This window comes from Cannabis sativa, chromosome 3, assembly GCF_029168945.1.
Source record: "Cannabis sativa cultivar Pink pepper isolate KNU-18-1 chromosome 3, ASM2916894v1, whole genome shotgun sequence".
Classification (NCBI taxonomy): Eukaryota; Viridiplantae; Streptophyta; class Magnoliopsida; order Rosales; family Cannabaceae; genus Cannabis; species Cannabis sativa.
In genome coordinates this window covers 43,723,039-43,737,877 of record NC_083603.1, presented here as the reverse complement: position 1 = coordinate 43,737,877, position 14,839 = coordinate 43,723,039, and the positions used below count along the sequence as shown (strand labels likewise).

The 14,839-nt window shown below is 32.6% G+C and overlaps 4 protein-coding genes across 7 annotated transcripts in view; 3 read left to right on the top strand and 1 right to left on the bottom strand.

The window, feature by feature from the left end:
• Positions 1–14,839, top strand: part of LOC115709616 (probable inactive purple acid phosphatase 27) — a 71,411-nt gene that overhangs the window by 15,138 nt on the left and 41,434 nt on the right. The gene's annotated exons all lie outside the window — the stretch shown is intronic.
• Positions 448–3,378, bottom strand: LOC115711603 (protein phosphatase 1 regulatory subunit INH3). 2 transcript variants are annotated; one of them, XM_030639970.2, is made up of 2 exons: positions 3,243–3,378; positions 448–1,002 (listed from the first exon to the last, which is right to left on the bottom strand). In XM_030639970.2, exon 2 carries the CDS (start codon positions 916–918, stop codon positions 571–573), a length of 348 nt encoding a protein of 115 aa, XP_030495830.2. In that variant the 5' UTR covers positions 919–1,002; positions 3,243–3,378; the 3' UTR covers positions 448–570. The 2 variants fall into 2 exon arrangements, with proteins under 2 accessions (XP_030495830.2, XP_030495831.2); XM_030639971.2 differs by having other exon boundaries at positions 448–1,024; positions 3,243–3,333.
• LOC115710165 (uncharacterized) lies at positions 7,789–10,405 on the top strand. 2 transcript variants are annotated; one of them, XM_030638503.2, is made up of 6 exons: positions 7,789–8,238; positions 8,411–8,659; positions 8,792–8,827; positions 8,967–9,054; positions 9,866–9,944; positions 10,049–10,405. In XM_030638503.2, the coding sequence occupies exons 1-6, from the start codon at positions 7,909–7,911 to the stop codon at positions 10,107–10,109; spliced, it is 843 nt and encodes a 280-aa protein (XP_030494363.2). In that variant the 5' UTR covers positions 7,789–7,908; the 3' UTR covers positions 10,110–10,405. The 2 variants fall into 2 exon arrangements, with proteins under 2 accessions (XP_030494363.2, XP_030494362.2); XM_030638502.2 differs by having other exon boundaries at positions 7,798–8,238; positions 8,408–8,659.
• Positions 10,549–14,807, top strand: LOC115710164 (probable inactive purple acid phosphatase 27). Of its 2 annotated transcripts, XM_030638499.2 has the most exons (12): positions 10,549–11,009; positions 11,131–11,222; positions 11,316–11,382; positions 11,455–11,577; positions 11,670–11,762; positions 12,239–12,368; positions 12,576–12,657; positions 12,747–12,879; positions 12,972–13,177; positions 13,531–13,656; positions 13,803–14,106; positions 14,394–14,807. In XM_030638499.2, the coding sequence occupies exons 1-12, from the start codon at positions 10,791–10,793 to the stop codon at positions 14,697–14,699; spliced, it is 1,881 nt and encodes a 626-aa protein (XP_030494359.2). In that variant the 5' UTR covers positions 10,549–10,790; the 3' UTR covers positions 14,700–14,807. The 2 variants fall into 2 exon arrangements, with proteins under 2 accessions (XP_030494359.2, XP_060967207.1); XM_061111224.1 differs by having other exon boundaries at positions 11,131–11,382.

The following is a 14,839-nucleotide window of genomic DNA, read 5'->3' as shown; positions in this document are numbered from 1 at the left end:
TTATTTTACTAAAATTAAGTTAAGAAAATATAATTTAACAAAATTAAAAGAAAAAAACACAGGTACATCACTACATCTTTCAAAGGATTGAAAAAAATATTACATTTACACTCCAATAAATTATATAAGCCACTCTAATATTAAATTTACTTTTAAAATTTAGTTTTACTACTTTTTTTTTTAAAAAAAAAATGCTTCTTTCATATCTATTTGTGTTAATTTCTATAACTTTTTAGTCTTATTTTCAAATATATTTTTTTAAATAGTGTAGATTTAATTTTATTGTTAGAATTTGAAAGGAAAGAAAGAAACAAAAGTTAAAAATATGTATTTCATACAAAATAAAATAATTAAATGGAGTGTTTTACTAAAAACTCTATTTAATAAAAAGTTGACACTGACAGAATGTTGAAAAATAAGAAATATAACTGTTCAACAATGCAGCAATGAGTCATTGACTGGTGTTCTTTCTGTTTTCAATTTATTTTCAGGTACAAAATTAAAGTATCTACAAACAAAATCCCAAAAATTAATCACTCAGATAATTCTACATACACAATTCAAAGAAAGCTACAACTGATCATGATCTTTGGAGCAACATCCCTTGCTGTCATTGTTGTGAAGATGGTGATCTTCATCTTCTTGATCGCTGTCGTCCTCGTCAAACGGCTTTTGCTTGTGGAATATACAACACTTTTTGGAACTTTTCTTTTGCATAAACTCATTGTCCACAGTCCCCTCTTTCCAAGTTACTTGCTTCTTCTTTCGGTTAAGGCGAATTGTTAGAGTCTGCGGCTGAGAAGAAGAAGAAGAAGAAGACGTGGATTCTTCGGGTTTCTCCAGCGTAACGGTTGTTGTAACGGTGGCAGATGACGATGCTACTGCTGCTCTGGTGGCGGAGCTTGCAGGTCTAGCCATGATGTTAAGATTTGTCTCTTCTGTTCTTACTTCTTTGTATTGAAAATGGGACTTTCCTCCTATACTTCAGTGACAAATGGCAATCTGCAATTATGGAATCGAGAATCTATTCTCAGCAAAATCAATTAACCTATAATAGTGAAATGAAACCTCAAAAAATCTCGTAAAGTTTTATGTTGTAAGCTTCACAAAATGCATATTTTGCTAAGAATATAATTATGTGCATAGAATTAATCAAACTCATTATGACCTTATAGCTTAATCCTCAGATCACCTAGCTACTTGCAGATATACTATAGCCTAACATTAAAGTTTCTTCCTTATATTTCATATGAACTAATAGAAACAACTCTGGATGAATTTATTGACATTCCAAAGCTTATAATATCAAAGCTGCTGAAATCCAGCAGGTGCAGCTCAAATTCTTACAAACAAGGTCTGATATGTTCGAGTTTCTCCTAGCTATTTACATAACAATAGCTACACTACAGTATATGAGTGCTCATCTAATCTAATTCAAGCTTTTTAGGCTCAACCAATTCAATTCATCGTCCCATACAATTACGAATTGCATTGATTCAGTTTTTATAAATCAGTATAAACTTTTCAAGCTTAAATGTAAATTTTCAAGAAAATAAATGAAAAAAGTACCATATATTACATAATATTGAATTATAAACAGGTCTTAATATAACCAGTATAAGAAATAAACATCACACCATACTACAGCAATAACATTAAAATTGAAATCACACCATAGTACTAATCTAGAAGAAGGAGACATCATTGTGATTGGTTTAGCTCAAAATCTTTCAGAAGCTACAGTTAAGACCTAAATATTATATACTTATACATCACATTGTCTATACCGAGATGATGATATTAATTTAATGAAAAGAATTTATATGTTACTCACATTTCTGTGCCTATATATATGTACAAGAACCAGTTTCTGCAAATTATGTTATTAAAATAAAAACCAATATTCTCTTATCACAGTATTCATGTGCAATAATCGTTCTGAAATAAATACTGAAACGGTGTTATTGTGGAAATAAATAAGATGATAGATTACTAAATATACATAATGCCTCAATCAACATAGTGAACAGAGTTGAACAGAGATGTAAGGAAGAAGGAAAAATAGAATAGTAAATATGTCAGCATTTGCCACAACATAGGTATACTACACAGTTCTTTCTCTTCAGTTAGATTTGGGCACCACCTATGCAATAACTGATCAACTATATTCTTGAGCTTATAATTCATATGTTAGGAAAAGAAATTGTGGGGACTTTAAATATGATATGGAGAGCTGCACCAAGTAGAGAATGAGTTTGGCATGTACATAGTAATGGCAACTTCAGAGCAAGTTAAGAATGTTTTATGCTTCCCCTTTATCGAGATTTTGAGATTTCATTCAAATTAATTAGCCTAACAGACATTTCTTTCTTCTTTTGAATAATTGTATAGAGCATTGTTGTTAAGTGATTGTTGAAAATTTTCTTCCGTCTTTTGTTTTCTCTAAAATAATTTTTAAATAGCAATAGGGATCATAAAGAGGATATTAGATAGATCTATTGCTCTTTGCATAAAGTTTATGTTCCTCCCCTCTAATTAAGTTTGCTTCAAATTCGGCTAACTAGATAACATCTAAATCAAGTGCTAAAACCAAACCAGAAACTAACAAAAACTCAAGAATACTCAAACAAAATCTATCAAACAAGAACACTATAATTTAAACTAGTTCAATCTTCAATTTAGAGATCTACAACCCAGATTCTGTTGGAGGTAAATTTCTAACAATTCATAAATGATCACTCAATCCCTTGAGACAAATGACAAATCAGTTGTTAGTTTCTGGTTTTAGTTTTAGTACTTCAGGAATCTGGTTGATTGAATTGATTTGATCATATATAAAATTTTCCCTAGTATCAATAGTTTACCATAAAAACTTTTTTCATCATTTATGTTTTCTCAAAAGAAAAATAAAAGCTTGTGGACTATGACAAACTCCATAGTTTTCCTGTTCAGAAACAGATACCCTAATTTATTCCTGATTAAGGCATATTTCATTACTTATTTAAACATAAAACCCAGCCACCATAAAAAGATACGATCAAAGCTATAAACAACCAAAAACCAAAAAAATCAGATAAAGCCATTAAGAAAGCCAAACCAAAAATGAAAACCCTTGACCAGAAATAAGAAAGCCCAAAATCTAGGTCTTGGATTCAACAGATAGATTACGGAAATTGCAATAGTAATCTATCAAAGAGGAATATACACGAATCATAGTAAGGAAATAGAAATGAGAAATTTACCGGCGGGAATGAAAATGATCGGAGAAGTTGGTGTCGGAGGCAGAGAGAGAGGTTTTCACCTAATCTATTATTTAACTTTACTTAGAAGGAATGTTTGTACCAATTTAAATAGTTTGGTTTTATAATATATGGAGTTTCTATGCTAATTTTTTTTTTTTTTAATCTAAAATACATGATCTTATTTATTTATTTTTTTTTTAGTTTTTGGCACTAAATTCTCTCAATTATTATTTTACTCGTATCTAACTAAAATTTTGTTCTGCTTAAATATTATTATAGACTGCTTATGTGTTCACTCACACATGTACATGTGTCACGTTTATATTGGGAAACTTAATATTATTATTTCAAAATTCATATTAAAATTATAAAATAAAATATTTAAAAAATAAAAAAAATATATTATAAATTTTGAAATAATTTTTATAATTTTTAAATATATGAGTTTGGAGGGTTAAGTGTAAGTGGAATGATAGTTGAGAGGGTTAAGTACAAGTGGAATGATAGTTGAGAGGGTTTAGTCACAAAAAAACTGAGATATTAGCGGCTAAACTACCTCAACTATATAATTAGTGACACTTAATCACATAAATTGATTTTTGGTGGTAAAACCCTCCAAACATCACTTCTATTAATTATTTATCCCTTCTGTTTAAAATGCTCTGTTAGGTGTCACTGTGAATATTCAAGATTACATTGAAATATAGTTTTAGTTAGGGCACAAAATCTAACAAACTCTCATTTGCACTAATATAAAACAATCAGTACATTTCAATTAATCCTAAATTCTCTTTGTGCTTTTTAAATGCAGTCTCGGTCAAAGTCTTGGTGAATGGGTCGGCTGGGTTGTCTTCAGTATTAACCTTTTATACCAGTACGTCTCCTCTTGCCACATATTCTCTGATGATGTGGCACTTCCTCTCAATGTGTGTACTCCTCTTATGGCTTCGAGGCTCTTTACTGATGGTTATAGCACCAGTGTTGTCACAAAGTAACACTTGTGGGTTTCCATCCCTAAAATAACACAAAGTTTTGTGAAGAACTTTCTTAGCCAGATTGTTTACTTAGCAACCTTAGCGGCAGCTGTGTATTCGACCTCCGTAATAGAGTCAGATATTGCGGATTGCTTGACACTTTTCCAAACAAATGTTCCACCCCAATAGTGAATACCATCCCAGATGTAGACTTTCTGACATCAAGACAAGCCTAGAAATTTGAGTCGATATAGCCTACGGGATTTAAAGCACCACCTTTGTAGACTAACACATATGCCTTTATCCTCTTTAAATATTTCAGAATATGCTTAACTGATGTCCAATGTTCCTTTCTTAAGTTTGACTAATACCTGCTCACAATTCTCACTGCATAACAAATGTTTGGTCTAGTGCATAGCATAACATACATTAAACTCTCAACTGCTGAAATATAAAGAAATCTTCCCATATCTTTTATCTCTTGGGGATCACTGGGTCACTATGTTGGAAGTTATTTTACCATGAACTTAGATCTACTCACAAGTATGTTGATTTAACAACCTAAATATGAATTTCTAAAACGATGGAAAATTAAACACATAAAAGTATCAGAAATCTTACATTGGGTGCAGCGGAATATATGTCTCCTCCCACTCAGATCTCTAACCCTTGATTCCTTTATGTCGCAGAGTATAATCAAGATCTAAGCCCGATAGTCCTTCTTTGTTGTTTCTGAAGTCTACACATCCTTCCTCACTATGATTGAGGTATTACTTGATGTGTGTGGGCACTACTCTATCACTCATAGATTTCGAAATAGAGAAGGTAGAGAGAGAGAGAGAGAGGGTGGCGGCTCAGAGAGTTTTGAGTGAGAAAATTCTGTCAGAATAATGTGTCTTCAAAACTGAAGCCTTTACCTTCTATTTATAGAAGACCACCTAGGGCTATGGTTGAATTAATTGACATTTAAAAATTGAAAAATCAATGTGAAAAGGGAAGCATAGTGGCCAGCCTAGGCATTGTGGAAACAAGGCTTGCCACTTTTCCAACTTTCCTTTTCCTACATTGATAGTTTCATGTTTTGTCAAAAACTGCCAATTCCTTTGTTCAACCACATAAATGTCAATTCTAATTATTTAATAATTAAAATTAATTATCAAATAATATATTGTCATTTATTTATTAATAATAAAACTAATTAAAGTTTCCTAATTAATAAATATGCCTTTCAAAATCTCTATTTACTCTTTTGCCCTTAATAAGTGATAAATTCTCAAATAGACACAGTCTAACTTGAGAATTATAATTGATTAATTAAAATCAATTAAATGAGTCTTACGAGTAATATTATCTCAACTAGTGGGGGGACCATGCGTCTATATATCCGAGCTTCCAATAAGCAGATCTAGAATTTACTACTTAAATTCACTGACTTATTAACTCTTCGTTGAATCAACGCATAGAACTTAGATTTGCACTCTCAGTATATAGAATGTTCTATATGTTCCACCATATAGACACATTATTAGTTATCCATTGTTATAATCCTAATGTGATCAATGATCCTCTATATGGATGATTTACACTGTAAAGGGACTTAATTACCGTAACACCCTACAATGTATTTTATCCTTAAAACACTTAACCCTGGATAAATGATATTTCGCCTAAGTGAAATGAGTACTCCACCATTTATCTCGTTTGGTTAAGCTCGAAGGAAATCACCCTTTGCTTACTATTCGCCAGATAGAAGCTATAGATTCCATATTTATGTTAGCGCTCTCACTCAATCGCACTACCGTGTTCCCAAAATGTACGTATCACCCTGACCCAAAAGTAGGCTTAACTAACAAATCAAAGAACACGAATAACACTCTTGAGATTAAGCCTAACCATATCAGGATTTCGATCATGTGATCTAGGATCAACTTAGTGATATTGAATTGAATAGATATTACGGTAAGTTTTATAAATCTATTTCAAAGTTCAATATATGTCCATTCCAATGCATACTCCATGCATCCAACCTGAGCTTTACTTTAACCAACGTTCTGGAAAGAACATAGCATTTCTCCAAATGCAAGTAAACTCTGTTGTAGATTGTCATATCAGTAAAACCCAGTGTTCTGATAAATCTAGGAATCCTTTATTCACATAGTCATGTTTACTTTCCACTGTGTTGACAACACAATAAACGTGATCAAGTATGTGAAAGAGGTTTGGATGAATTTATAAATCAAACAGACAAACAATTTGATTAAGTGAACCAAAACATACACAAATGAATGAAAAATACTTCTGTTACTTTATTGATATTGAATAATCAAGATTACATTGAAATAGAGTTTTATTTAGGGCATAAAACCCAACACACTATTCCTTAGATAGTCGCACACTAGGTCTAGAAGGCATAACTGCCCCTTTGGTGTCATTCATTGAGAAACGCTTTAGCACCTTATCAATGTCAGCTACTTGCAAGAGAGCAAGTGATCTGTTTTTCTGATTTTTAATGATTTGAATTCCAAGAACATAATTAGCTTCACCCAAGTCTTTTATTTCGAATTGAGTGTCCAACCATTCTTTTATGTCGCAAATTACTCTAATAAATAACTCAAAATAATAATAATAATAATTAATAATACAAAACTAAATAATATAATTTTATTATTATTGTATATTAAAATTATTTTTTAATTAACTATTTCTTACATTAACAAATAGTTATTTTTATTCTAATACTAACAAAAATTTTAGACGCGGCTTTATTGCTTGGTTTTATAAAATTGAAATAATTTAGGGTAAATATCGTTTTAGACTTTGTGTTTTATAAAAGTTACCGACTGGATCATCTGTTTTGTTAAATAACAAAATGGATCATGTATTTTCTAAAACAGTAAGAATAGGACCCTGAGTTTAATTTTTGACAATTTTTTTTTAATATAACTAACTTGAAGACAATTCCTAACACGAACAATTACAAAAAAGATAAACAGTTTTATCATAACACTTTAGATCAGATTATTATTAAATTTTATTTTGACATAAAATCAGTTAAGGGTCCTATTTGTACTATTTTGAAAAACACATGGTCCATTTTGTCATTTAACAAAACAGAAAGTCTAATTGGTAACTTTTGCAAAATATTAAGAGGATACAAAGTGGTAGTTATCTAATAATTTATCATACAAACTTTTTTTCTATTACATGGGTGTTTTTATTTTTATATTTTAAAGTATTTTTTTTTTGTATTTTTACATAGCAACCACATAACAATTTAGGAAGCAATTAAATTGCAATCGAAATTTATATAACAACCCAAGCAATCATAGTAGCCATCCAAACTGTAAATTTTAAAAAAAAAAAAATTAAAAATAATATATGAGTAAGTCCACTAAAATTTCCCAATTTCAAAAAAAAAAAAAAAAAAAAAACTGACAAAAAATACAGTTTATAACAAATTAAAAACAAACTATAAAAATATCTAGTGAAACTAATTATAAAAATGTAAATTTAATTTAAGTACATCTCATAAGTATTAATTAAAATAATTAATTACTTCTCTTAATTGTTTGTTATGAAAAGTTCAAAGGAACTCATCTCAATTCTCACCTGACAATGATGTCATCAATACATTTCTCTTCTCTGCCTCAGTAGAGCAACACAACAGTAGTTGAAGAAATAAGGAAACAAAAATGTCCAATAATTATGCACACCAAACCCTAGCACAAATGGAAGAAGAAGAAGAAGAAGGAGGAGGAGGAGGAGGAGGAGTTGTACAGAGAAGCTCTGATAACGATGACAACAGTGACCTATCACACGAGTGGGCCACCATGGCTCGAGCTTGGCTCTGTGCCTTCGCCCAAGCCAAAGCTGTGTCCATGGCCGAAGTCGAGGCATGGATTGACTCTAATCTTGATTCTATTCCTGAAGGCATTAAATCAATGCCTCGTCCTGATCTCTGTCAAAGACTTATTTCTATTCAAAATTGCATAAGACTCCCCGTTGCTCCCACCCCCATTCAGGTATCTCTTTTTCTTTATTTCTTTTTTGAAATTTCAAATTTGTTGTTGTTATTCTGGGAATCTGATTATTCTTAGGTGAATTGGGTTACTTATGTGAGTTGTTTCACTTGCTTCATTGAGACCTGAAATGAAGCTAAATATGGTAATTTTTGTGTTCTTCTTCGTCTAGCAGGAAAAAGAAGATAATCAAGCTGATATCCCACACGCTAGATTTCAACGAACTGATCAGTGGAGACCAGTTTATTCGTGGCTGGAATCTTTAGACAAAGATGAGGTGGTTAAATCTAAAGATATTATTGACTGGCTTACTGAGAACCCAGAAGTCCAGGAACAGTTATGCTCTAGACATTCTAGGTACCATTTGATGCATTACATAAAAAAGTGCCATATGAAGATCCTCAAGAGGAAGGATAAGAGGAAGGTGAGGGTTCAATGGAGACTTCAAATTTTAGTTTCTGGTGCATTAAATTAAATGATCACTGTCTTATAAACTTCTGTTATGTGTATTTCTTTCAAACTGATTCTTACTATAGTGTGTGATTTTTATGAACAGGGGAGTCAGCAGACTGATAAACCAGCATCTCAAAAGGTTAGTGAAAATGGGCAGCTGAATTTTCAGTCTATAGTTCATTAGTGCACCACTAAATGATCGTTTTCTTAAAAATGTACTTCTTTTATGTGTAAATTATGAAGCTGCTAATTAAAGCTTGTTAATTCTGTATGAACAGGGGTTGCAGCAGTCTGAGAAACCAGTGTCTCTAAAGGTTAACAAAGATGTGGTGATGAAACAACCAACCCGTCCAGTCGTGCATCTAAGTATGGCTATCTGCATTGTTACTTTAAATGTTGCAGGTCACGTTTGAATGATTATTTTAGTAATAGATATTACATTTAATTTTTTCCGTAACACAAAAGGCCATGTGCAGCCACTGGTTCACTTTCTTACACACACCTCTCTGTTAATTTTGGGTTTGGAGTAAGATTCTTTTGCTAAAAAATAAAGAAATTGATATGTACAGTACACATATAAACATTATTTGTCAATGATTTTGTGTGTTATGTGTCCCACCTTTGATTAGCCGTAGAAACTTTTTGCTTGCTGTCTATCTATCCTTTCGTAAGTACAGTTGGTTTCAAGTGATTGTATATCCCCAACTACAAAGGTCTGATTGATTCTTTATCTAGCCTATGAACTCTGTGTTGTTGTACTCAAGTTAAAATTATAGTCGTGTTTATGAATACTTAGCAGGGGGTACTTAATTACTTTTGTCAGGAGTTTCAAGTTGGTTTTTCACATTTTTATCATCCATCTGTTTTATTGACTTTAAATTAAAGAGATGTCTGTAGAAAATTGATAGTCTAACAAATTTCAACACGTGATTCTTGTCTGAACCATCTGCATCTCAAATAATAAACATTGATCAAGTAATTTATTGATCTCACAATCTGATTCTGTAAATATTTTATTTTTTCAATATTTCCCTTGTTTTTTTTTTGTAGCATATTTCCCTTGTTAATTCTATGTTTTCTAAGCTCATTAAGAGTCTTAATGTCACCTTTTAAAATAAATATTTGCTATGAATAATTTTACATTGTTCCACCTACTTTTTCTTGCTTCATTTTGCAGGCAACAATGCAATTGATCTACCGAAAGATAGTGATGCATATTTGGCCAAGCAAAAGGAAGCATTGCAGAAATATGAGATGTATGCCGGGCAATAGTCTTGTTTCTGTCGTTTTGATTGCATTTGGTTTTGAAAAAAAATTATCACCTTTCATTAACTTCTTGATTTTTTTTACGTCCTACCAGTTTAGTGGAGTTGGAGAAGTTACTTTCCCAATCTTTGAAGCATCAAGAACTAATCAAATGAAGAATTTTGAGTATCAGCATGTAAAGGTTTCCAAGATCCAGTTGTTTGATAATCATACTTTGAACCTAGAAAAACTGGTCCCAAAGTTTGTATGTTTAGCCTCTCTGTAGATTTAAAAAGCATTCTAAGGCTGAAAACTGAATGCCATATCGAGTTGTCCCCAATTTTCCCTCCTCCTTGACTGAAATTGCCAGATTTGCTAACTAATGATAATCAGGAAGAAAAGAAATGTAGTACTTATTAGATTATTTTAATACATTTAGTTTAACTTATTATTTTGGTTTTCATTGACTAAATGAGTTCTGAATTTTAGTACTTATTTTGCTTTGTTTGATTGCATTCAGATTCAAATTAGTCAAAGGTGTATGTGTAGTCCTTCTAAAGTAATTAAGAACCCGGAAACGAATATGGAGTTCTTTATTTTGCCTCTTAAAATTAGTAATTTATTGATTGTATTGCCACTGGCCCACTGCTGAAGGCCGGCTTGGACTTTACAACTATTTTTTTCCTTTTAAAATTAGTATTGATCTGAAAGAGGGTCATAATCTTTGAAACTTGAAAATTAATATGAATAAACAAAAGGAAACTGATAAAATAATATAGATAGAACCAAAGTTGACTAGAAACCAAGAACAGAGGGCTGTGTATCATTACAGTTTATCTGCAACAAATAGCATAATTATGAGAGTTCAGCTGAAAAAAATGAAGTGCTTGAACTATTTATGGCTGAGTATTACATTATTAGGATTAGTACATTTTCCAGTGGCTCACTCCAGAGGCAGCCATGGTGGAGATGGAGATGGAGTTCAGCCACTGTCTAAGATTGCTATCCACAGAGCTGTTTATGAGCTTCATGAAAACGCGTCTGTCAAAACACTACCACTTGTTCTTGGCACCAAGGTTTTGTACTTTTATAACTGAACATGTATATTTGTCTATATATATATTTATCATTGATACTGTGGTAATTATATGTAAAACATCATCTGAAATGATTTTAGGTGATGGGATTGTTTTGCAGGGGGAAGATTTTCAATGGATCGATGTCAAATTTGAATCACCTAATCCTAGTGATGATGATTGGATTGCTGTGTTTTCTCCAGCAAATTTCAAGTTTTGTCTTCTTTGTTTGACTTTTTTTGTTGTTTTGTTACTTTCTTGTAAGGCTCATTGTAAATTATTGATTTGTTTGTTCTATTATGGCAGCTCCTCTACCTGTCCAGCTACAGACATTATGGAAGAAGCTCCATATATATGTTCGGCTCCAATTAAGGTATGAGTTATTGCATAAGAGTTATTTAAATTTCTTTAAAGAACATTGTTGAGCTTGTTGTTTTTGTTTCAGTACAAGTTTGCAAATGATTCCAACACTGATTATGCCAAGACAGGTAAGGCCAATTTGAAGTTTCGGTTGATCAATCAAAGAGAAGATTTCTCCTTCGCATTGTTCTCAGGCGGGTTATCAAATGTATGTAGGGTCACTCTTATCTTTCAGCTCTATTAATATTCTATTGGTTTAGCTTTTACTCGTTGCCTAACTCTTATATTTGAAATTTATAGCCGAAATTGGTCGCAGTTTCTAATTCTATAAGCTTTGCAAATCCAAAGGCCCCCCTTTATCCTCGTCTTGCACAAGGGAAGTCTTGGAACGAAGTAAGTTTAAGCTTCTTTTTTTTTCTTAAAAAAAAAAACTTATATAGCATTCTTATGAGTGTGAAGACCTGTCCAATATATCATTTGGGACTTTATTACGACACCTGTTACATTAGCCTACACCAGCACATTTAGTCGCTGCATATGGACTAGGATAGCCTTGAGTATCCCAGACAAACCATTTAGTTGCTGAAAATGCATAATCATGAGTATCCCACACTAGACGATTTGTTAGTTAATATGCACTAGGAGAGCTCTCAGTAACTGACACCAGGTTATTTGGTTACTGAAATTTCATTTGGACAGCCATTTAGCTGCTGATAATGCATTGAAAGCCCTTGGTAACCTACACCACCGACCATTTGTAACTGTTTTCAGTATTAATCTATAATATGCAATTATGAAGCTATGGAAAATTAGTGTAAAAGGCTTATACTCTATCAAGTTTCTTAGAATGATGTTTTATTTTGATGCAGATGTCAGTAACCTGGACTAGTGGCTATGACATTAATGAAGCTGTACCCTTTGTCGAGTGGGGTTTCAAAGGAAGGCCTCAAATTCAATCACCAGCTGGAACATTGACTTTTGGTCGAAACAGCATGTGTGGTACTAATCATTTCATCTATGTCCTTTTTAAGAGGAATAAGAAGTTCAAACATAGTTTAGGAGAAACAATTTTAGCAGGAACATCTTCAATTTAGACTCTAGAAACACAAAATCTCAGAGAGAGGCGATTTTGTGATTAGCTTGTGGAAAAGAATAGGATATTGCAATCGAAACCACTTTATCAACCAAGCTCACTTAAATTTGCAGGCACACCAGCTCGAACATTCGGTTGGCGTGATCCTGGTTTCATCCATACAAGTTTTCTGATGGATTTGTGGCCTAACTCAAAGTAAGATTCTTCGGTACTAGAAATGCTTGCAACTGCAAAAAATCAATTGACATTGTTGTTCTTATGGTTATGACTCTTTGTTTGATCAGGTACTCTTACAAGCTTGGACATATGTTACATAATGGTACCATTATCTGGAGCAAAACCTACTATTTTAAATCATCCCCATATCCTGGACAAAATTCATTACAGCGTGTGGTTATATTTGGTGACATGGGAAAAGTATACCAAGAAGAAAATAAGTTTAATTTAATAACTATTATATGGTCTTTTACATAGTTTTCTTAGTATTTTTTTTCTTGTTTATTTTGCAGGCAGAGCGAGATGGTTCAAATGAGTACAGTAATTATCAACCAGGCTCACTTAACACCACAGATCAAATCATCAAGGACTTGGACAACATAGACATAGTTTTCCACATTGGAGATATTTCATATGCAAATGGATACATCTCACAATGGGACCAGTTCACAGCTCAAGTAGAGCCTATTGCATCAACTTTGCCATATATGATAGCAAGGTTTGACATCCTTGTTCTGTCACACTGACATGTATTAGGTATTAAAATGTCATTGGTGTATTGCATAGATACGTTATGTGGCATTTCTTATTTGGTGAGGGGTCAAATTAAAACTATTAATAACTAATATACTAGGGTTATGGTCCCTAACTCACCCCTTCCCCATTTAGAGAGAAACTAAGAGAGGCCATATTGAGCTGCTCTTCTTCTTTTTCTCTTTGAATCAACAAAGGTTCTTATGTGCCTTAGAATTTAATATTGTAGTTTGTAGCTCTTGTAGTATGCTCAGGTTCTGAGTTTGTGTGTTGGATTAAAAGCTTGTTTGCATGTTGTTGAATAAACTCCAAATTCAGTGGAAATCATGAGCGTGATGTACCGGGGTCAGGATCATTCTACGATGGCAATGATTCAGGTGGCGAGTGTGGTGTGCTAGCTGAGAACATGTTCTATGTTCCTGCTGAGAACAGAGCCAAGTTCTGGTAAAAACAATACATGAATGTACATGTTTCTTTCTCATCTAATTATCTTAACAATCTGTTAACACAGTTGAATGCTTCTTTTATCATCTGGGATTTTTGAAAAGCATGTTGTGGTGTGTGATGTGTAATGTTATTTTTTTTTTCAGGTACTCAACAAAGTTTGGTATGTTTCACTTCTGTATAGCTGATAGTGAACATGACTGGAGAGAAGGTTCAGAACAGTACAAGTTCATAGAGAAATGCCTTGCCTCAGCAGATAGGCAAAAACAGCCTTGGTTGATCTTTGCAGCTCATCGGGTTTTGGGTTATTCTTCGTCTTACTGGAAAGATGGGTCATTTGGGGAGCCCATGGGAAGGGAGAGCTTACAAAAGCTATGGCAGAAGTACAAGGTGGACATTGCTTTCTTTGGCCATGTCCATAATTATGAGAGGACTTGTCCCATTTACCAGGTAAGTACTCTGCTACTGCTAGGGTCAATCTATTTCAACATTTTTCTCGATCTCCGACTCTAAAAATATATATCGGAATATTTTTTTAATAGTATCTAGCACTGAAACAAAGTTCTTGATATCTCGATTTACCATGCCCTTGTCCCATGCAAAAATTCCATAGTGAAACAAAGCTTTTATTTTTCATGCACATATTATTACACCAAACAAATTTAACCAAAATTGTCTGAAGGATATACCAAACCCAACTAACATATATATTGTTTGATGATTAATTTGTAATGCAGAATCAATGTATGAATAGTGAAAAATCACATTATTCTGGTACAGTTAATGGAACAATTCACGTAGTGGTTGGAGGTGGTGGGAGTCACTTAACAAAATTTGGGGAAACAGAACCAACATGGAGTATATATAGAGATGTTGACTTTGGATTTGTCAAACTTACATCATTCAACCATTCATGGCTATTGTTTGAGTACAAGAAGAGCAGTGATGGCAATGTCTATGATTCCTTTACCATCTCAAGAGACTATAGAGATGTTTTGGCTTGTGTTTATGATGGTTGTGAACCCACTACCTTAGCTTCATGAACAATTTCTTTTCTACAAAGAAAAAGAATAAGTGAAAACTGAAATTTATTACTATGTAATGTTTTATGTTGAAAATAAGTTTTTCTTCTTCTTATGAGGTAAGAAAAATGAGATCTTTTCAATTTATAAAAGATATAAAA